Here is a 23,826-nt window from a genome sequence, read left to right as displayed (position 1 = left end):
ACCTGCCTTTTAAAATTTAAAAGTCACCTGCCTCACAATGATCATGAGTTTCCCTTCAGTCGAAGTCTTCAAGCAAAGACTAGATGAGCACTTGTCAGGTATGGTGTAGGGAGATTCTTGGGCTCCTATGAATTAGACAGAATGGTGTTCGAAATCCCATCCTACTTAAATGTGGAAATATGTTTAGGAGAATTGTTCCCTTGCTGTCTGGGGGAGGAAGAAATGGGAAAGGACGGAAAAAAATTTGGAACACAAGGTTTTGCAAAAATGAATGTTGAAAACTATTTTTGCATATGTTTTGAAAATAAAAAAGCTGTAAGAAATAAAAAAGAAAAAGATGAAATGACTAAGGAAACAAACAAAAAAAAGAGATGACTGTGCACTTCTGTTTTACTTCAATCAAATTCACTAGTAAGACATCACTTAGTGATGTCAGCTATCCTCTTGGAAAAGGAAGGATAAACAACAACTCTTTATTTAATTTCTTCTCCACCGTGAGCTGGGCAGGTGTCATTATTTCTCTTTGACAAATAAGGAAACATTAGCGCCAAAAGTTAAAGTGGCTTACTTAAGAATACAGTGCTGGTTAGTGTTGACTGTATCATAAAATCCTTCATAAATAATGATGATATGATGATGGATCATGGCAGAACTGGGACTAGAACCCACACCTCCTGAATCCTACTCTAGCTCTTTATTTTTATCCTCATTTGTCTCCTGTCATTCCATGGTAACTGAAAACCCCCTTCATAGAGACCAGTTGCAGAATAAAGAGGTAGTACCACTCTGAATTGTCAGAAAAGTTTGGCCCAAAATAAAATTTAAGGCCACAGGGATAAGTTGAATGCAGAAGTCAGAGGACTCCATTCTTAAACCTCTTCTAGCTCCTGGTCACTGGGATAGTCTAAGGGTTGGTTTACTTTTTTATTTAAAAAATTTTAATGAACAAAAACCGATTCCATCTATTTAAAAAATTAATGAACAACAATTAGGCCCCCATTCTAAAAAATATGCATAGTCAAGCAAAACAAATTCCTTACATTGGCTGTGTAGGACCAGTCATGTTTGCTGAATCCCATGAAAGGCAGCTTGAAGCACATTCACACAGGTGGGCTTTTGAAGGAAACTAGCCTCTCAGATCACATACCATCCCACCTTGTACAAACCAGAAATCAAAATCAATGAGTGTTTCTTAAGTTTCTCCCCTGTGAGACACTTAAATGTTTCTGGGGAGGCGATTATATTGATATACAGAGGTGCCTGTCTTTTCTTTTCCTGGAACATTTAAGAGTTTCCCAGAATTTTCTCTTCATTTCAGAAATTGCAGGATGGAAGTTTTGGAACTTTTTCTTCTGTGCCTCAGAAAGTGCAAGGGGAGCAATAAATAGATAAAAGTTTAAGAGAGAGGTTTTGACTCAGTATAGGGAATGAGTTGCTGTAGGAGATAGAAAATTCCCCGTTGATGGATGTCTCCAAGCAGAGGTTGGAAAATCATCAATCAGGGATGTTGTAGAGGCAATTGATGTTTATGCACAAGTTAACGTTGATGACCCCTGAAATTCTGGGGCTTTTTGATTCTGGATTTCAGTGCCTTGAATACTCCAGAACATTTCATACCACTCTAATTAAAGGCACTCTTGCTGTTTTGTGGACTACATCTGGTGGAGATGCTTACCACTGCAATCTCCAGAATTAGTATGGACATATGCACAGTGAAAGAAACACAAGTGGGAGATCCATATGCTATATATATTGAATGGAAAGCTGATTCATTATGTGTAGGAAGTTTTAAGATAGTCTTCTTGTCCCTCTACCACTCGTTATCTGTGTGAACATATCTAACCCTTTTCAAGGTTTCTTACTGCAAAGAAATTGAGCGTACAAATACTCTTTTATCATAATCACCCTGGCTCCACAGGGTAATTCATAAAAGAGCTAAAAATATATTGAAATTCAATATTGTTTTAGTCCAAATCAATATTAATAATTGTTTGCATTTTTAAAGTGCAATTTGCAATTGAAAAATGTACAAAGATCAACCAGTAGTTGCTAGCGCATCAAATTTCCCTATTAAAGGCACAATTCTTTAACTTAAAAATATTTCTCGTACAACAAGAGATGGCATTGATCCACACAATGGCCATCTATTATTTACGTGGACAACATTAGAACTTGCCTTAATTATGCATGAGCTGAAAGGTCAGTAATTTTCATTTTTAAGTTCTTGATTGTTCCAAGGAAAAGGTGTCTATAAATACAGCAAAGTCCTGTAGGAAGGCTCCATGTAGATCAGTTCTCCTCAGGTTGCTGTTGCCAGCTGTGTATTGACACAGAGAGGGATCAAAGAGGGCTGTCCAAAGGCCCAATGCCTGTCTCCTAGGGGTAGGCCACACTGTTTTATGTGAGGAAGATAAGACGGATGTGCCCAGGGCTAATGACAGTTAAGGAAGACTGGCTCACTTGCCAGATCTCTCTGTGCATCCGGGCACTCCAGGTGCCTGTGATACCTTGGTCAGAGACTATCAGACAAAATCATTTCCTGGCTGGCACTCCAGCCGAGTAAGTTCTGAACAGAGAAAGGGGACAGAGCTGTCTCAAGAAAACATTCAGAAAGATCAGTGGATCAACCCAAGGACCATTCAATAAAGATAAATTACAGCCATTATTTGTGATAAGCAGGGGAAGGTATGTACCATAGGGGGCTTTGCATGACCTGGTCCCACTGTTCTTGGAACTCCTGTCTCCACGAGCTCAGTGTCTTGCACATAGTAAATACTTAATAAATGCTTGTGAAATTGAATTAAATGTGAATCAAGTGTTAAAACTCTTTGATTTATGGTGAGGCACTGAATATGCCTTTATTTAAAGCTGCCAGAGAAAAAAGATGTGTGAATAAAGCCCATTAAACTTTTCTAGATTGCACAAAGAATTTGACTTTTTCTAGACTTCCACAATGTCATGGCCAGAGGAGTAACTAGGGACTGAGAGTTGTGAGCAGGAATGGGAAGGTAGTGTGGTTTAGTGAATAGAGCGCTAAACTTGGAGTCAGGAGAATTCTGTGGCAGACACTTTCTAGTTATGTTACTGAACAATTCTCTCAACCATTGTATACATCTTCTGTAAAATCAGGGGGTTGGATTACATGACTTCAGATGCTTCTTCCATGGCCCCAAATGCTATGATCCTATGAATTCTTGCTTCCAAGGCAAATTTCTCTGTAGGAGAGGGGGATAGGGAGATAGAATGCAGTGTGATCTTAGGTATAATTGGAGTGAAGGCAGCCTCTCACCCACACAGTCCAGTATAGTCTTAGATGAGAAAGGTACTTTAACAATGAGAGAATGAGTTGGAAGTGGAGACCAACAGAGCCACAGAGACAGTGAGTGGTCCATACAGAGAAGGTGCCCTCCTCCTTGTATTGGCACACTGGGGCAAAGACCTGATCACCCCACATGGGATGAAACTTTGTGGTTCACAGAGCCCCCAGCCCCTAAAATGACTCTTCTGTTCAAAGTTTGTTCAGTCAGATGATCACCATTTGCAACTTCTAACTCCCAAGCCACTCGGATAGCATCAGAAAGAAACATGTAACAGGAATGTGGGGATTTGGGATTCATCCCTTCAAAGTCCCATTATTAATTATCTCTGAGGCCTTGGAAAGGTTATTTGGCCTTGACAGATTATGGATCTAAGGATTTTTGGAAAGGACCCTAGCCTCCATCTTGTCTCACCCCTACTGAGAAGCCTTTTTACCATCTTCCAAACAGGTTTCCATCCAATTTATACATGAAAACTTCAAAGAAGAAAAGCTCACTACTTCCAAGCAGCCTGTTACACTTTTAGATCTACTTGTTAGCTTTTTTTTTTCCTTACTCCAGTTGAATTCCCTATAGCTTTCACTTATTGCTCCTAGTCCTGCCTCCTAGGTCCTAAAAGAACAAATCATACCTTCTCTCTTACATAAAGGTCTTCAGATTCTGGAAGATCACTGTCTTGTTGCCCCACTTGCTCCTACTCTTGCCATCAAACTAAACATCCCAGTCAACAATCACTTATTAAATACATGTTGTGCCAGGTACATTTAAGATACTGAGGATACAAATAGAAAAAAATAAAGTGTCTTTTCTCAAAGACACTTCAACTAATCCTCCCTAAACTTCAATTTCTATAGCTAAGTGATTTACAAAAAAGTGAATTCTGGATCCACCAGAACCCCAACCATCCTGTCCCAAGGTACATGATTTACAAAAAGCGAATTCTGGATCTTTCAGGAACCCAACCATTCCACCCCAAGGTCTCAGTGATATGATCACTCAGGGAGGACAATGAAGATACTCAAGGAGTATCCCACAGATAGCAGCAGTAATGATGATTGGTCTCTGCTCCTGTAGGAAGGTAGGAAGAGGCTGCTGAGTAAAATCTCCAATAGTTGTTGAAAGAGATTGGTACAACAGCAACAAGAAGAGATGAGTTCTGATGGACTTGACTCTTTTTCAAAAGCGAGGTGATTCAGGTCAGTTCCAATAGATTTGTGATAGAGAGAGCCATCTGTATCCAGAGAGAGGATAATGAGGACTGAATGTGGATCCACAAGTATTTTCACTTTTTTTTGTTGTTTTTTGTTTTTTTTCCTCATTTTTCCCTTTTTGATCTGATTTTTCTTGTGCAGCATGATAATTGTGGAAATATGTATGGAAAATTGCGCATGTTTAAAATATATTGGATTACTTATTGTCTAGAAGGGGATGAGGGAAAGGAGAAAGAAAAAAATTGGAACACAAGATTTTGCAAGAGTGAATGTTGAAAACTATGGATATGTTTTGGAAATAAAAAGCAAAAAATAAAAAAAGTAAATGAGGTACTAAAACAAAATTCTAGAGCAGGAAAAAGAAACAAAAATGATATATTTTGTTTAAAAGGATTGTACATGTTTAACTTATATCAGATTGCTTGCTGTCTTGGAGAGGGAGAAAGTAAGGGCAGGAGGGAGAAAAATTTGGAACACAAAGTCTTAGAAAAATGAATGTTGGAAACCATTTTTATATGTATTTGAAAAAATAAAATACTTAGGAGGGGAAAAAAAAAGAAAGATTAGTACAATCACAACACTGCAGTGCATAAAACCCAAATTTGGTGTTAGGAAAACCTGGCTTTCGATGCTGCCTCAGACACCTGTAGCTCTATGATCTGGACAAGTGGGTTTGATTTTCCTCATCTGTAAAATGAGGGGGCTAGAGGAATGATACCTCAAGTCCCTTCCAGCACTAAAATCTATGATCCCTATGGTAACATAAGAACTAAGAAGTAAATTTTTGCCTGGTCTAGAAAAGGAACAGATTGGTGTTTGCAAAGGCAAATATAAAAAATAATGCACATAGACCATCTCAGTTGATTCATGGATTCATGGAGCCCCGCTCCCCTCCCTCTCACCCCACCTCCACAGTCCTTACACCAAGGAAACCAAAGCCCGGGAGAAGTGATTTGCTCAGGATCACCTGAATCCAGGGCTCTTGGCTCCCAGGCGCCCAGCCCTTCTCGCCCTTCCTCCCCCTCCCAACTCCACTTCTTTCACATCATTTGCAGCACACCTAGGTGGCCCAGTAACTATTTTTATGCAGGTCTAAAGTCTGTAGGTAATCTTTGCAGATTTAATGTTACCTTTAGTGCTTTGTGTTAATTGGCTGCAGAATTTTAATGAGCTAAAAATGAAAACAAGGAGAGAGCCCGTCTCAGGAATAAGTGGGAGCTGTGAGCCAGAATCTCCCTGAGCAAACAGATGGAGGTGGAGCTCTCTGGGGGAGGATGTTTGTACTGTTTCTGGGAGAAACAAATTAGCTGAGATAGCTGGAGCAGGGAAGGTGAGAGGACCAGGGTTCGGGGAAGCAGCCAGATGCGCCCAAGTGTAGGGGGCTGGCCCGGCCGGGCCTCCCGGCCCACTTCTGGGCCTGGCTGCCTGAGTCCAGGTGAGAGCAGCCTGGCTGGCTTTCTCTGGCTGAAGTTGCCATAGCAGCCTCACACTTGCCTTTGTGTGGGGGAGGGAACAAGCACCGCTCCTCGGTGACAGACAGGACTGTGTGTGGAACTTGGCCAGGGCAGAGGTGATCTGCTGCTGCTTTATGCATCCGTCACTGGGGCAGGCCGCTGGGAAGGCCTCTGACCTTGAGCCTCAAAGTTGGCAGGTGTAGAAGGAGTGGGGGGAGATGCTGTCCTGGCGACCAGAGCTGCCCCGCCTCCCTCAGGTACCTGGGCCCTCCCCCTCTGTCCATCTCCTCCGGCAAAGCCCGCAGGTTTCATTTCTCTGCTGTCTGGACCCTGAGGGATTCCACAAAGGGCTGGATTGAAATATCCAAAGAATGAGGAAATGAAATGAAGGCACATCCCTTAACTATGGCACTGGTTACAAGGTTAAAAAGTTAATTGGATTTCTGTTTGCCAGGTCATGTTTTTTGTTTGTGCAGAGATGGGAGGGGCGGATATTTTGTTTTTACAAAAATCAGTGATGTCAGCAGGTCTACTGGGGATGATTAGAGAAGGAAACATGGATTTCTGACAACTGAGCTTTGTTTCCCAAGTCCCTCCCCCCTTTCAGTAATCCTCTTCTCTTGTTCCCAAACACAGAGCCTGTCTCTCTCCCCTAGGACCGAGTAGGTACCTCATTTAATTAAACTGAACTGCATGGCGATTTGGGGGAATATTTCCCGGGCTTGGGAGCCGCCGCTTCCTCTCTGCCCCAGAGCCGGCTTTTTTGCCCGGTGGCGGGCATCCCTGCTGTTCTTTGTCGGGCTGGCTGTTCAGGAAGGGTTTACGCGAAGTCTCCACCAGACTGCCGTGCGCGGTGCCCGCTTGCCCACGTGCGCGTGCAGGGTTGGTGCCCGGGGAGGAGCGCTGGGCCGATGGGCACTTGCGCGGGCTGTGAGCACACAGTTGCGCGCATGTTTGTGACTGGGCGGCCGGATCGCGCCGGGGTGCGGCCGCGGCTCCGCTGTCTTCGCAGGGGCCCCCTCGGGCGCCCATCCCTCCGCCCGCGCCCCCGGGGCTTCTGGTGGGAGCTCGGGGAGCTTCCGCAGTCCCACAGCCACCCCAGGCACGGGCTGTCTCCGGGAGGGCCGCTGTGCACGGAGGGCCCGCCCGCCGGGAGCAAGGAGAACCTGTGGCAGCTTTTGTTTGCTCAGCTCTCCCCCGGGCCCCCGGGGAGGGACCTCCCGGGAGACGGAACTCCAAGGCGACAGCCGGCCGAGGATGGGTGTGAGCCTAGGTGCTCAGGGACCCGCAGCGGCGGCGTTTAAGGGCCCGGGCAGCGCCCCGCGGGCTGGGGCTGGCTGTGCGGTGTGCAAGGGGAGCGCGGCTCCTCCCCCGGGCCTCTGCAGGAGGCTGGAAGCTCCTGCCTGTTCCCAGCGGTCCCAGCAAAACGCGCTGTTTCAGAGCGGGCAGGAGAGCCTCGTCCGCACCTTGTTTCCTAGGGACACCTGTCCGGCGGAGGCCTTCGGGGCTGTGAGGGCAAGGGGGCCCTCGGCCTCCGGAAGCAGCCGGGAGGGTCAGGGCGGCCTGGGAGGGAGAATTCCCCAGGAAGATCCCAGAGCCGCGCGCCAATCCCCAAACTCGGCTGCCTTCTCTCCAGGGGGAGAGCCCCTTCCCGAGTTATCCTTGTGGGAAGTCTGCGGTGGGCACGCGGGCCGGAAAGGGCCTCCGCGTCTGCTGAGCGCACAGGCAGGTTAATTAAAGTCAACTGAGTGAAAAAAACAATTACATGGAAGTGAGGCAGGAGAAGCCCGAACCTGTAATTTAGAACTTCTTGAGGTCTGTGCCGGGCTTGCCGGGCTTGAATTTGTAGCTCATTCCCTTTCCCCGTAGTGGAGGGGGTGCCGGGCGGGGAGGGTGGGCAGGGAAGGGGGAAGACTGCACATGGCCCGCCCCTTCCTGCACCTGGCAGCGCGCAGTTTAATTGCCTTATGTTGGAGTACCAGGAGCTGGTGGGCTTTCATCTTCCCCTGCCCCCAACCCCAGGACCCCGGGAGGCCCTTTCTATTCCTGATTAACTCTCTTCCCTGGGACTCCAGTTGGGCCACCCCAGCCAATGATAGGTTGTCTGTCAGACAGTTGCACTTGGGGGAACCTTGCCAAGAATGCTATGAACTGCGAAGCTGTTATTACTCTGAATAAAATATGTTTGCACGGGTGCACAGACTTGGGGAGAGGCAGGAAAGCTTCCTGTTACAAAGTAACAGCGGCCTAACCAAAAACCCCAGAAGAAACTGACCCAAAACACAAAACCCACACCCTGCCACAGGAGTCCTTTTTTCTGTCATGACCTTGTCCTACGGTCACTGTGCTGTGCAAGACACGGGGGAGAGTCCCAAATGGAGAAGAACAGACAGGGAGGAAGCCGAAGGGGAGCGTGGGATGGAGGATGATGGCTGAGGGCTGGGGAAAAAGGCAGTGGCTGTAGGGCAGAAATTAACTGTACATAGAGACAGACTTGTGGAGAAGGGCTCCGCATCCTTGCATTGCTCAGCCCTCCAGCCAGACTGACCCCCTCTGCCTCCAGAGCCATGGCCCACCAAGGCGAGCCGTCCCTCCAGTGGGTTGCCCGCCTCTGATTTCTCCCGCCCCCCGGCAGGTTCACAGTATGGTGGGATGAGGGCCCGGCACCCTCCTCCCCCAGGGCCTCGGAGGCAGGAGGGGAGCGGCGGCAAGGGGTATTTCATGGGAGCTGCCCACTGCATCAGCACCAACTTCCCACGGAGAACAACTGGCAGGGCTTATTAACATGCTGCCTGGGTGCGTGCGAGCGGCAGCCGGCGCATGATGGACAGTCTCCCCTCAGAGGGAGCCCATTAGAGATTCCGCTCTGCCAGGCCCTGTCAGCCCGACGCCTGCAGCCCGGAAGGGGAGGAAGGACAGACCGGTTCCCGGCAGGATCCTCGCTGCCACACACAGCCTCGTTCCACTGCACATGTGACCCAGCGCGGCTCCCAGCCAGATGTGGGACTGGTGATGCTCAACAAATGCACACAGTGTCTGCCTGCGCAAGCCTGGCCCCAGACTCACTTTCTTCCATCTGTGAAATGGGTTCGGCCAGCATCCGGACACCAAAAAGTCAGAATGTCTACTTTCCAAGGGAAATTGCTGGAGAACGTCCCAGATTCTCACTTTTTTTTCCTGATCACTCAACATTTCTTCATATACACACACTGCAATTGGCACCGAGGCTTCAGCCAACTTCAAAGCCAATTGAAGCTTCATTAAGATGCCGAGGAAGCAGCACACAACAGTGGGAGAAGGCCCAGGGCTGGGAGTTGGGAACAAGGATCTGTCCCAGCCGGGTGACCTTCAAAACGTTATATCACTCTTGTCAGTATCGGTCTCCTTATCTGAGTTCTGACCTACATGATCTTCCAAATCTGCTTTCCAAGCGTTCAGGCCTGAGCCTCTAAGAGGGGCGTCCGGGAGTCCCTGAAATGCTTGGCCATAGAGTCACCGACCGGAGGAAGTTCTCTCCCAGTGGGCCTCCCTATTGTTGGGAGCTGGGGATTGTGGGCCACGGTTCCTCCCGGGGTAATGAGCCCTGACTCCCTAGGGACTGTCGGGAGCATTATGGCAGACCAAGTCCTAGGGAGATCCCTCCATGGAGTCCTTGCCTGAGCCTGGTGATCCTCCTCAGGAAGGGCCTTGCCCTGGGCATCAGGGTCCCAGCCCTTCCCCAGGGGGCTTCCTTGTTTCTCTCCACGGGCTCCTGCTCTAACAGCTGGCAGTAGTGAAAATGCCCAGGGAAGGACTGATCCCTCAGGGCGGGCTGAGGAAGGGATACTGTCCCTGCGTCCCTGCTCGGGCCAGGGCCCGTTCCCCTCACACTGGCCCATCTTTTAGGCAACCACAAACTCCTCCTTAGTCTCCAAGCCTGGGAGCCGAGCCGCCTCTGCCCGACATCAGAGCCGTCCCTGCCCAGCCTCTGTCCCACTACGGGCTCCCACCCCTCCCGGACCTGTCCACAGAGGCAGTTTTAGTCAGCTGCTGTGTGTTGCTTGAAAGAAGCAATGAAGAGAAGCAATACTGGTGCGAGTGAGAAATGATCTACCTACTGTCCTACTGGACGGAAACACGTTTGTTGTCATATTCTAATAATGATCATTACATACAGTGATAGTCAATTGTTATACCTAAATCAGCACCCTCACTCTCACAACGTGGGTAGCTTGTTGTCGTTCACTTATTTCAATTGTGTCTGACTCTTAAAGACCCCATTTTCTTGGTAGATACTGCGGTGGTTTGCCATTTCCTTCTCCAGCTCATTTTACAGATGAGGAAACTGAGGTAAGCAGGGTTAAGGGACTTGATCAGTCCCACAGCCAGACAGTGTCTGAGGGCCAAGAGTAGATTTTCCTGACTCTGGGTCTGGCATTCTACCTGCTGTGCCACCTTGTCCCCTGGCAGTGCCTTCTCCACAATGCCATAAATACCCGCCCTTTATATCATCAGAGATTTTGTGCCTGAGATTGTACTCTGGGCCAGTCACTCCTTGGGCTTCTGCCCCTGAAGTCCCACCATAAAAAGCATGTCTGCTCTCACACCATTCACAGGACACCCGCTCCGGTGGCATAAACAGTGTGCCCGCCATTCCCTGTAAGCAGGGCATCCACCAGTGAGCAATAAGCAGAGTACCCACTGTTACACAGTCAATGGCATGCCCATCATCATTAGGTAAGCAGTGTGCCCACTGGCATGCCGGCAACAGTGTGCTCATTACTGTGCCATTAACAGAGCGCCTGGTGTCCTCTGTGCTCATCTGTGGGGAGATCATCCTGCCTACCCACCTCCTTGTTTATGCATCCTTTCTTGAGAATCATTGATCTGCACTCATTTCCCTCAATTCCCTCGTCTTCAAGATGTGGCCATTCCAGCTATGACTATTCAGAGAAATGACTGAAAAACATGTCTAGTCCGTGGATAGAGAGCTGGACCTGGAGCCAGGAAGACCTTAATTTAAATCCACTTTTTTTACCTGCTGTGTGGGTAAGTCACCAAACCACTACCTGCCTCAGTTTCCTCATATGTAAATGGGGATGATTACTGTACCCATCTCCTATGGTTGTTTTGAGGATAAAATGAGATAATATTTGTAAAGTGCTTTGCAAACTTTAAAGTATTATATTAGTGATGACCATTACTATTTTTAGGTACAAATGGTTGCATATATGCTCAGTTTTAGTCATTTTTTTAGCTGAGTTTACTTAATTATTTTTCTTTGATAAAAAGAGAAGATTTGGAGGGACCTAGTATAGATAATTGGCAGTTGTGCAAAAACACCCAAAAGTGAATGCTTTAATTGTTTGTTTAAAGAATTACAGACCTTGGAAAACCAAGGGAAGAGCCATTATTGTTGCAGATGGGTCAGAAACATTTTCTGAACCTCCTACTCTCATATGTCATGGTGTTCTTGTAGTCTTTGGGCTCTTGAAGGCTGTGCCAGCAGCTCACAATCTATGACAAGTTCTACAAAGCTAGAAAAGCTCTGTGAATGGCCCTGATAAAAAGGTGGCACTTCCTGTTCAAGAATCACCTAAATGAGTGCAGAGAAGTGCATCACTGGCTGTGTGATCTCTAGGTGATCGATTCTTTGGCCATGGGAACCGGTGCAGCAAGAAAAAAGACAAACTGACTTGCAGTTCTGAGTGAACCCCTCCTGTTTTCCCAGAGATCACAGCACAAAAGGGATCAGAGGATACAAAAAAATATTTGCTTTCAGTTCCCCTAAAAATGTCAGCTAATGGTTCTCTAAATGTGAGGTCTCTCTCCACATCCAGAATTCATATACTGCTGAAGGAACTGAGCCACATCTATACCTCTGTCTTGCAATGAATGACATCAGAATACGTCTTTAAAAATTGTGGGTAGGTGGAAAGACAAGCTGAAGATTCTCCCTGGAGAAGAAATTAAGAATTTGGCAGAGTTGGCTTCATTGCATAATCAAAGGCAATTTAAAAAAAAAACCATCATTTTATGGAATACTTAATCATCTTATTTTGCAAGTTCATGATGGAAGTAGGCAAAAAGACAATTACTAAGATAATTGCTGCTGAACTTTAAAAGATTCTTTGAAACTAATCAACATATACCTTAATATCTGGTAATTTTAATGCAAAGATGGGTCCTGAATAATATAGAGAAAAAAATCGATTCAGTATAAAGAAGAAAAAAATGCAAGAATATCAATACTTGTAGTTTATTCCAAAGTCTTATCTATGTATCAGGAATACTTTTTTTTTTTTCCAAGAAAAGAGTCATAAAATACAGGACATGTTGAACAATGAGCAACATCATATTAGGAGATGACCATCTGCTGATAAAGAAATCAATAATTGCTAACTATTGAAATGGGACAGTTAGGTGGCACAGTGCCATGCCTAGAGTAGGGAAGACTCATTTTCTTGAGTTCAAATCTAGCCTCAAACACTGTATTAGCTGTGTGACTCTGGACAAGTCACTTAACCACATTTAGCTCAGTTCCTTATCTGTAAAATCTGGAGAAGAAAATGGCAAACCATGCCAGTATCTTTGCCAAGAAAACCCCAAATGGGACCGTGAAAAGTCAGGCAAGACAGAAATGACTGAACAAAAACAATTATGGAAGTAATTTCTAAACAAGATTATTTAGTACTTTCAGACTACCAATACCAAATTAGAAGAAAGAATAAAAATAAGAAGATACTGTATGCAATTATTATAGCTCTATTAAACTAGCTATTGATGATGAAAAATAGGAAATGAATAAAAGTAAAGACACTATGATTATAACTTCTTAGAAAAAATTTAACTCATATAAAATAATTATTACAACACAAGAGGTCAAAAAAGGCAAGAAGCTGTCTCAGCTAACAAATACTTAATCTCTTTGCCAGATTGGAAGAAATGACAATCAAGAACAACCCCTATCTCAAGTACAAGTTTATTTGCAGAGCATTCTATAATGGAAAATTAAGATCACCTCACAAAATGAAAAACAATGAAAGGGAAAAGAAGCTTGCAAAACCCTGACATGAGACCCATCCCTAAAGCATAGACTTGAAACTGAAAGACTTAACAAATAAATGCAAAATGGAGATTTGCAAGCATTACTATAAAAATCTACTTTTTATCATTCCAAAATGGAACTCAGTTCTTATTTGTCATCAGATAATTCATATTGGCGACAAACTCTATATATGTAATAAGTGTGGGAAAATTTTAGGTGGAGCTCAGAGCTTCTTAAACATCAAAGAGAATGGAGAGAGAAATGCTATAAATGTATTGAATGTGAGAAAGCCTTAAATCAAAGCTCATTCAGCTTCAGTGAATTCACCTTGGAAAGAAACCATATAAATGTAGTGAATGTGGAAAAGAAATCAAGAGGAGCTCAGATCTTAATCTCCATAAGAGAATTCATAGTGGAGAGAAAACCTATGAATTCTGAAAACCTTTCAGGTAGTACTCAGACTTTCTTAAGCACAAGGGAATTCATAATCGAGAAAACCTAGAAGTATAATGAATGCAACATAGCTTCTGGCATAGCCCAGAAGCCATTCAGACTCAGAGAAATCATATCAAAGAGTAACATTTCAAGTAAGATAAATATGGAAAATACGTCAGTCAGACTTCGTCATAGACTCTTGGAACTGGAAGGGACCTTTAGGGACCATCTAGTCTAGTCAAATCTCCTTATTTCCTGACCTGCATTTTTCCCATTATTCCATACTGTCTCCTCTACCACTCTGGTAAAATTGCCAAGAAGAAGCATGGGATTTGGAGTCCTGACTGACCCACGTTCAAAACTCATCCCTGTTCCCATCAGACCTTGAGCAAAGTTGTTAACATTTCTGGGACTCGGTTTCCTTTTCTATAAAATGAAAAGGTTGAGCTACATAATTTCTAAGGTCCCCTCCATCCCCAAGCCCTGTGACAATAGAACTGTACGGATTTTAGTGATTCTAAAGCCACAGCTGTGTAAGCAAGTGAAAATGGCCCATGGAATGATGCAACTGGGAAGGGCAGCTAGACCTGGACCAGATACACCCCACCACACACACATACTGGAGGTGACAGTTTTGAAGTTACTTAGAAATGATTCCTCAGGGCATTTCAGATTGAAATATACTGATTATTTGGATAAATCAAGAAAATGATAATAAAAAAGTAAAAAGCAAACATGGATGATATTCCTTCCTCCTACCCAAAGGGGTTATAGAAATGAGGCTGAAAGTGATCTCATATAGACCAAATTCATTTTACAGATGGGGAAACTGAGGCCCTAAATGACTTGTAGGAAGCTAAATTGGTGCAGTGAATAGAGTGATAGAATTGGAGTTTGGTAAACCTGAGTTCAAATGTAGCATCAGATACTTAATAGCTATTTGGCCCTGGGCAAGTCTCTTAGCCTCTTAGACTCAGTTTCTCCATCTATAAACTGGCAATAATAATAACACTTACCTTACAGGGTTGATGTGAATTTAAGTAAAATAATATTTGTAAAGCACTTTGCAAAGCATTATTTAAATGCTGGCTATTATTATTGCCCAAGATTACATAGGTAGAAAGTAATGATAGTGGAATCTAAGCCTTGATTCTCTGATTTCATGGCCGGATTTTTATTACTGTACTATGCCATACCCTGCCCTGTTGCCCCCCCACCCCCATATCAAGAAAACGTTAACAAATATGTCCTCATCTTTATGATTTTGATAAGAATGGTAATGTGGAGGGTGAGGGAGGGGGTAAAGAGGAGGTGCCTCTTTGATGGGGAAGAGAAGAAGGGCTGACCTTCACAGTTAATTTCCAAACATACTACATCTTCACAGAGATTTGGGGGCTGTTAAGACCATGTTTATTGTTCATTGTTTTTTGAGGGAAATAAAGCATTTGACTCCATAGAAGAAAAGGCAGCCTCAAAGGCTGTAACAATTCATTTTAATAATCTGATGAACATTTATTATGTATGAAAGGCATTGTGCTAGGCACTGAAGGAAACAAAACTAAAAATGAAGCAATCCTTGCTTTCAAAGAACACATATTATAGGACTATATTAAGGCTATACAAGACACCTTGATAGAAAGCATTTCAGAGATACCCATGTTAATTACCCTCCTCCAGATGGGCTCCAGTTTGTCCACAGTTATCCTAAAATATGCTTTTCATTGAACATAATGTTCTAAACATGGCCAACCAGGATAGGATTATCATCTCCCATGGTATGGACATGTTTACCTTAAGACAATCTATGATCCCATCAATTTTTTTTTTGAAGGCCATGTCCCATTGCTGACTTTTATAACATTTATAGCCAACTAAAACTTAGAATTCTTTCATGTAATAGTATGTGCACACATACATACACACACTTAATCCTAATGATAGTTTTTTAATTCAAATGAATACTTTTATATCTATTCTGCTTTAACTTTATCTTATTTGATTTGGCTTATTCTAGAGCAGGGATTCTCGAACTGGGGTCTACGAACTTGTTATTTAAAAAAAAAGCAGTTTGATAATTGTATTTCTTGGTTTCCCTTTGTGAAATCCCCTGTGTGTTTTGTTTTATGCACTTAAAAACATTCTGAGAAGGGTCCTTGAGCTTCACCAGACTGCTATGGGACCCATATCATTCCCAGAAGGGACCCAAGACTGTCAAGATATTTCTGGGATGTTGGCTTTCAGGTTTTTGACATTGACACATTTGATTAGCGTGCTCTGTATGTCTTCATCCATGTTTTTGTTGTGATTCAAGTCTTGTCTTGACTCCTCGTGACCCATTTGTGTTTTTCTTGGCAGATATTTGAAACAGTTTGTCAATCCTTTCTCTAGTTCATTTTACAGATGAGGAAACCAAGGCAAGCAGGAGTAAGTGATTTGCTCTGGGTCACACAGGTATAAGAGTCTGACACCAGATTTGAAATGAGGAAGATGAGTCATCTTGACCCAGCACTCTATCCACTGCACCACCTGGCAGTGGATGCCCAACATCACTGATGAAAATAGTGAATAGTACAGGGCACAGGACAGAATCCCCTAACATTCATTAGACACATTGTTTGAAGTTGACAGTAACTTGCTAATGACTAGTTTTTAGGTGCATTTATTCAATGAAACCTGAATGTACTCAAGTGTACCATGTCCTGGCCCACTTTATCATTATCACATTATCACAAGGATAGCATTAAGAAATGTTATCCTACACCTTGTTAAAATCTAGATATACTGAATGTGTAGCTTTTCCTTCATCTACTAGCTCAGCAAAGCTATCAGAAAAGGAAATGGGGTTAGTCTGGTGTGAGCTATTCTTGATGAAACCATTCTAAGTCTTAATGATGCATATTTCCTTTTCTAAATGCTAACATCCCATCCCTCTAAACACTGTTTTGGAAGAAGGACCCCATATGTACCTGAATATTCATAGTCATACATTTTGTGGTAGCAAAGAATTAGAAACCAAACATTCTCCTCTTTTGAGGAATCTCTAAACAAATTATGAATGTAATGGAGTATTATTGAGTTGTAAGAAATAACTAATAGAAGAATTCAAATAAGCATGGGAAGATTCATGTGAACTGATACAGTGAAGTAAATAGAATCAAGAAAACTTTATATATATATCCACACACACACACACACACACACACACACACACACACACTGACCACAAAATTTTAGCAGAATGTACAAAACAAATGAAAGTAAATATTAGGTGATTATAATGACCAGTTTGCCCCCCTAAAAGAATCAGGAAAAAAAAAACAATAACACAATTGCTTTCCTTCAGAACAGTGACATAAGTCTGTGGGTGTGGGATGCTATAAGTGATGTCAGATATAGTTGTTATTTTTGGTTAGTTTTTTTTTTCTTTTAAAAAGTTTGTTAAAGGATTAGCTGACTAAGTCTAGTTCAGAATGGAATGGTAAAACAAAAGTTAAATAAAAACATCAATAAAAACCCAATTAAAATTTTAAAATAATAATATACTCTAGAATTTTGCCAAAAGTTTAAATTAAGCCTACCCACCAACTTCTCTATTTTACAAAAAAATTGGGGCAGCACCTATCCTTGCCCCGTAATGTGGCCTCTGTTCTGTTGTCCAGGATCTTTTGGAGGTCATGAACAATAATTGGTAATTAAATCTTCTGGCTTTTTCATAGCCTGTTCCCTGAAGATTTATACTCACTGGAACATCTGTTCTCTTGTCCCTTTTCTATAACCTCTGTCTTTGAAATTTTTAGTTTTAATCATTTTAGTTTGGTCAGTCTCCATCCAAACTTCATTCTCCTTGGCAGAGAAAAGAAATGCAAAATAAGAATTGAGTAGCTCAATTTTCTGTCTTTTCTCTTCATTCCCTTCTACCTGGAAAAAGAGTTCTAGTCAGCTTTGGTCTTCTCACCTTTGATATTTAAGACCTTTTTTGTTTAGTGTTCATCGCTGACCACATCTCAGGCTTGGTGCCCCAATCTTGTTTCTACAAGACTGTCACTCATCTGGGACTCCTGAAATGGGACACAATACCCCAAATAGGTTCTGACCAGGGCAGAATACAGAGAGAAAACATTTGGTAGCTCGGTGGCACTATGGATGGAGTATTGGGCCTGGTGTCAGAAATAGCTGAGTTCAAATCCAGCCTTAGATGCCCACTAGCTGTGTGACACTTGATCAAGCAAGGCACTTGATCCCTGGCTACCTCAGTTTCCTCATCTGTAAAATGGAGATAATAATTGCATTTGGGGCAGCTAGTGTTCAGTAGATAGAACACCAGCCCTGGAATCAGAAGATTCTGAGTTCAAATAGGGCCTTAAATAGTTAACACACTTACTAACTGTGTGACCTCGGCAAGTCCCCTAACCCCAAATGCCATACAAACCAACAGAAAATGATATAATAGCACTTACCCCTTAGGATGGTTGCCATAAAACTTTGCAAGAAAAAGCTTTGCAGACCCGAAACCTTGGAAAAATACTAGCTGTTATTATTAATGCAGTCTAAGATCTCATTAGTTTTTTGATGGCCATTTCATACTGATGCCTCCTATAAAACTAGCAGTTGGTGCATACTAAGTTTGTGCTTTCATCTTTTCTGCATGTCATTCTAGAATCTAAATGGGCACCTTAGTTCCCTGCGCAAAAACATCTGTCACTTGAGTCAGATCTCTATTCTTTTTCATCAGAATTCCTTATGTTTGTGACCTTACAGTTTTATTCTTGTGAAAGATTCATTTCCCCTTTCAGGTGGATTTTACCCAGGGGGTCAAGTTCAGAGGACCAGGTTTCAAGGTGTGACTCTGCTAGGAAATTACTTAACTCCCCTTCAGCCAGTTTTCCCATCTGGAAAATGGACAATAATTCCCATTCTCCTTTCCTCATATGACAGTTTATGGAACAAATGAGATAATGGATATAAAGAATTTTATAGTTATAAATCTCCCACCATGTGCATGATTACTGTTGTTATTAAAGTAACTCTAATCAGTCAAGCAGGGTAGTGGGGCAGCTAAGCGGTACAGTAGGTAGAATGATAGGGCTGGAGAGGTCAAATCTAGCCTTGGATATTTACCAGCTGTGTGACTGTGGACAAGTCATTTAAACTCAGTTTTCTGAGTGGTAAAATGGGTAACAATATTAATTTATTTTCCAGGGTGGTTGTGATGATCAAATGAGATGATAGCTGTAAAGTGCTTGGCACATAAAACTCTATGGGAATGCTAGCTATTATTATTTTTATTATTAGTGTTCTCAAAGGCAATCAATCAATCAATATCAATTCACAAGCATTTATTTATAGGGGATGCTGGAGCCAGCTCCTTCAGGCTCAAGGGCTGCTTGCTAATTTTTTGGTAGGAAATCAGGTCTTGATTTATTGCTTTGTTGATTGTGGAGCCTGAAGAAAATGTTGGAGAAAATATTAATAATGCAGATTTAACTTAAAAGAATATTCCACACACATACACCAACCCACCCCCCCCCCCTACCTCATGCACATCCAGAGAATTGGTTGTTAAAAATTTACAACTCATCCTGAAAAGCACCTGCCAAGCATATGCCATATGCCAGGCATTGTGTAAGGCAGTAGGGATATAAAGACAAAAAAATGACTCATCCTGGACCTCAGAGAGATTACATTTTACAAGGTAGATGACATGCACACACATATGTATATATATATGTGTGTGTGTGTGTATTTGTAAAATACATACAAAATAAATGCAAAGTAAGCAGGAGAAATTTGCCCTTACTCTTTCCTTAGGGAGAGACAAGGAGGGTAGTATTGTATAGGAAGGAGGGAAATAAGCATTTATTTTTGTGGGATTTTTTTGTTTTTTAGTGTTTTATTTTTCCCGTTATATATAAACACACTTTTTAACATTAATTTTTAAAACTTTGAATTCCAGATTCTCTTCCCTCCCCCATTAAGAATGCAAGTAATTCAATATAGGTTATACATGTGTAGTCATGTAAAACATTTCCATAATAGTCATGTTGTAAGAGAAAACATAGTCCAAAACAAAATCCTCAAGAAAAATAAAGTTAAAAAAAAAAGTGTGCTTTGATTTGTATTTAGATACCATCAGTTCTTTATCTGCATTTTTCATCATGTAAGTCTCTCAGAATGAAACAAACATTTATTAAGCACCTACTGTGTTCTAGGCACTGGACTAGAAGCTTTACAAATACAATCTCATTGGTTCCTCACAATAATCCTGCCAGATATTTGCTGTTATTATCCTTACTTTACAGATGAGGAAACTGAGGCAAACAAAAGTTAAGTGACTGCTCAAGATCACACAGATAGAAAATGTGTGGGACCAGATTTGAATTCAGGTCTACCTGAGTTCAGTTAAACACTCTGCTGTGTAACCTCTATAGCTGTCCCAATAGTGAAGAAAGTGCCAGATTTGGAGTCAGAGAGTTTGGTTTCAAATCCCAATTCTGTCTGTCAACTTATTGGCTGTGCAATTCTGGAATATGCTTCTTTGCACCTCAATTCCCTCATATATAAAATAAGGGGATTAGATGGACTCTAACATTCTTCCTGGCTCTAAATATATGATCTTTGACACAGAGAAATACAGCTCTGGGTCTTTCATTTTAAAAATACATATTTTCCTGAGATGGGGATAAGAGGGGTTTAGATGTATGTATGTGTTTGTGTTGTTGTTCAGTCATTTTGATGTGTTTGGGGTTCAGCACCAAATGATGAGATTGAGGTATAGCGCCAAATGTTGGGGTTCCGTCATATAATATGTTGGGCAAATTTCTCCAGCTTTATATTTATTTTTTCATATTTTACAAATATATATATATATATATATATATATATATATATATACATATATGTATATACTTATGTGTGTGCATGTCATCTTTCTCTTTGGCAAAAGGTAGATTTATTTATGAGAAGTTACAGACAAAATGAAGAGGTACAATAGGTACCAGGAATGGTAAATACGAAATAGAATTGGGAGAGCATACAGTTAGCAAAGAAAGAGGTTTTAATAATTAACAATGGAGAAGACATGTTCCCCAGTGAAACTCATAATTAACCAGGACAAAGGGAATACTCCATGAGGTGGGAATATGCCCTTAATTGCGCAGGCTAAATCTTAAAAGGGATATTCTAAAAGAGTTAGTTAACTCTCACAAGGAGAAAGACACCATGAAGCATGGTGAGGGGATGAGAGGAAAGATACCATGAGGAGGGAAGAAGGAAGGAAGGAAGAAAGGAAGGGAAGGAGGGGGGAATGAAGGAAGGAAGGAAGAGAGAGGGAGGAGTGTGGAGAAAGATATCAAGAGGCAGAAAGTCATGGTGGGCAAACCCAAAAGGGATTACAAAGATGGTGGGCCATGGGCAGATTTATAGGAGAAATTTAAGCTTAAGAGGTTGAAGTTTGATTTATTGATACAGTGGGGATACCCAAGACCTCCACAGAGGGCAGGCCTGTAAAGCTGAACATCCCCATCCCTGCTTGCCCCAGGGAGTAATCTCATCAGGACTTCAGGCTTTCTCTGCCAATCCCACCTAGGGACCCAGGACCTCATCATTTCAGTTAGCAAGTCTGACTCTTCATAAGCCCATTTAAGGTTACCTTAGCAAAGATGCTAAAATGGTTTGCATATTTTACATATGAGGAAACTGAAATAATCAGCATTAAGTGACTTGTGTAGGGCTAGTAAGTGTCTGAGGCAAGATTTGAATTCAGGAGTTCCCTTATCATCCAGGCCCGGTGCTCTGTCCACTGTACCATCTAGTGGTCTGGACATACTATATCTACCTGCCTGTCTGCTGCCTCTGCCTGCCTGCCTGTTTATCTGTCTATCTGTCTGCTCTACAAGTATAATGGGGGAATAGAATCTGTCAAAGCTAGGAACCACAAACAGTCTCCTGAGAGTCCTTCTTGCATATCCTGGACCAACCTGGTGGGCATTCATTGTGCACTTCATTCCCACATATTCCCCTGAACACACACTGATTTTTTCCAGGGAATGTGCCCAAATTTAACAGTTCTTGGAGTGGGTGACTGGTGCAAAGCTTTAGGCTAACCATTTGTGGTGTGTAGAACTCTGTCCCCCTTGCTATCAGAGGTTTCGATCTCAGGATATTTCACTTTGTCAAGGTTCACTTGATGCCTTAACAAAGGTAAAAACAAAAGCATCCCAGGACTTAGTGGGTCCTCTGAGAGATTGGCAGTGGAGAAGCTGGCTCCCCAATCCTCCTTTAACAATGTTGGGGTTCCATGGCTCCCCCTTATTGGTCAGTCAGGAAGATTCCCCAGCTGTCCTACCCCTAGGGTGGCTGGAGAGTTTGATTGCCTAACAAAGCGAGCAATCTTCTTCATCTCCTGGGCAGCCTTGGCTCAGGCCTTGTAGAGCTTACAAAGCCGAGGTGGTTGAAGGTCTGGATCCATTTAATCCTTCCAGGTGGTGCCGGGAGGAAGCGGCTGCCAGGACGATGAGGGAGGAGTGCACAATGAGCTCACGAGAGACTTTCTCCAAGTGAGACGGCCGCCTTCCAGACTGCCTCCAGCGTGAGAATTATGAGGCTGGTATTCATGTTCGCCTGCATCGTGCTGTTTGGGACAGCAGGACTTGTGATCTTCATACACCTGCAAGATCCAGTGGAAATCATCCCTCAGCAGACACCAGGTTAGTGCCCTTTGTCTCCCCAGCTGATGCTCACAGTGTCTTCCACATCACTACAAGGTTTGTCCCTTCACAAGGTTCCCTTGATGCCATTCCAGGCCCCAGCACAGATTTCTCTTGGGATCCTGGGTCCATGTTGGAGCTCCATTAGCTCAGTGGAGAAGAACCATGGACTAGAGATGAGATGGCCAGCAAGGGATAATGACTCCATTCGTTTTGTTTGGGAGTTCTTCCTTTCCCCTCAAAGAAACAATGCAGTTTGCAATGTGGTATAGGTAACTTCACAAGGCTCTGTATCTAATTTTGAGGACTTTCAGAGCTCTTTATCCCCCTTGCCAATATTTAATCCTATTAAAAAGTCCAAGAAACCACATGGCATGATAGAGAGAGAAAATCTCCTGTGTTCAAATCATACCTATGATGTATACTGGCTGGTTGTATGATTCTTGGCAACGCAAACTTCAGAGTGTTCCAGGCACCTCTCTAGGATTATTAGTAGGGATAATCTGATAGATCCCTATTGGTAGGTGGAGGAGATCCCTATACCAATGAAATATATGCTTTAGATTTTAAAAAATCACAAAGACAAGTTAAAGGTAGGCCAAATGGAAGGGATCATCTCCTAAAACCAGCGCATCCCAACACTTTAATATTCTGAGAGAATTGTAAGTCAAGCCAAGAGACAATGTGTGACAAGCAAAGGTGTCTGCTGAACTAGGAGTCCATTAGTTTAGGCTGCACGGAGCAGGATCCATCAACATTATTAATAGCTCCCCAGCCTCTTTCAGTTTAAGAAGATACTATATGATAAATAGGATGTAGCCCCCATCCTTCCCTTCTGAGTCTGTATCTTGAGGGACTCCACATGTCCTCAGACATGTATAAGAAGAAGAAATAGAATTATGAAGCAGACCTGTCTCAGATCCTGGAAAGATTTGTCCTTGACTCAGAGGCAGATAGGAAACATCTTTGTGCCCTGGAAAGAAGTCAGAGGACTTAACATTCAGCTCGTGTTAGTATCTGTGTGATGCTGGGAAGTCAACACTGCTTGGTCTGTTTCCTTATCTTTAAGGGATTGGTCTAAATGATCTTTAAGTCACCTTCTGATCCAAAATTATGACTATATGAACCAAAAATAAGAGGCTCCTCATCCTGGACAGTGATTCAGATGTGCTGCTGAGGTGATACCAACCGTCCTACAGAAAGTAATACACACTTTTGTTGTAGAAGCATCTCTCTAGGCAGTTAGCTAGGTGGTTCAGTGGAAAGAGCACTGGCCTGCAGTCAGGAAGAGCCATCTTCCTGAATTCATATTGGACTCAGACACTTATTAGCTGTGTACTCCCTGGGCAAGTCACTTAACCCTGTCTTCCTCAGTTTCCTCATCTGTAAAATGAGCTGGAAAAGGAAGTGGTAACCACTCTAGTCTAGTATTTCTGCTAAGAAAACCTCATATAGGATCATGAAGAGTCAAACACGACTGCAAAATGACTGAACAACAATCTTCTGAATTCATGTGGTGGATAACTGCTGCCGCCAAATGTATTATTTACCACACAGAAATTATGAAGGCATAAGGATCTAGTTTATTATTATGCTCAAGCATAATAATATGCTCAAGCTCCAGACCTCAGAGAAAACCTAAATAATCATCAGAATTCTAACAAGGTTTCATACAGG

General features: G+C 42.8%; 1 protein-coding gene across 2 annotated transcripts in view; it reads left to right on the top strand.

The window, feature by feature from the left end:
- CHST8 (carbohydrate sulfotransferase 8) overlaps positions 1-23,826 on the top strand; it is a 200,921-nt gene that overhangs the window by 47,094 nt on the left and 130,001 nt on the right. The window contains exons 1-2 of one of the 2 annotated variants that reach the window (XM_031954370.1): positions 5,942-6,239; positions 21,925-22,149. In XM_031954370.1, the coding sequence (XP_031810230.1) occupies positions 22,041-22,149 (109 nt within the window). In that variant the 5' untranslated portion in view covers positions 5,942-6,239; positions 21,925-22,040. Of the gene's footprint in view, positions 1-5,941; positions 6,240-21,924; positions 22,150-23,826 lie in introns of those variants that run through there. The other variant, XM_023494149.2, reaches the window with a different exon arrangement.

Source organism: Sarcophilus harrisii, chromosome 2 (genome assembly GCF_902635505.1).
Source record: "Sarcophilus harrisii chromosome 2, mSarHar1.11, whole genome shotgun sequence".
Lineage (NCBI taxonomy): Eukaryota > Metazoa > Chordata > Mammalia > Dasyuromorphia > Dasyuridae > Sarcophilus > Sarcophilus harrisii.
This window is presented reverse-complemented; position numbering and strand designations above follow the sequence as displayed.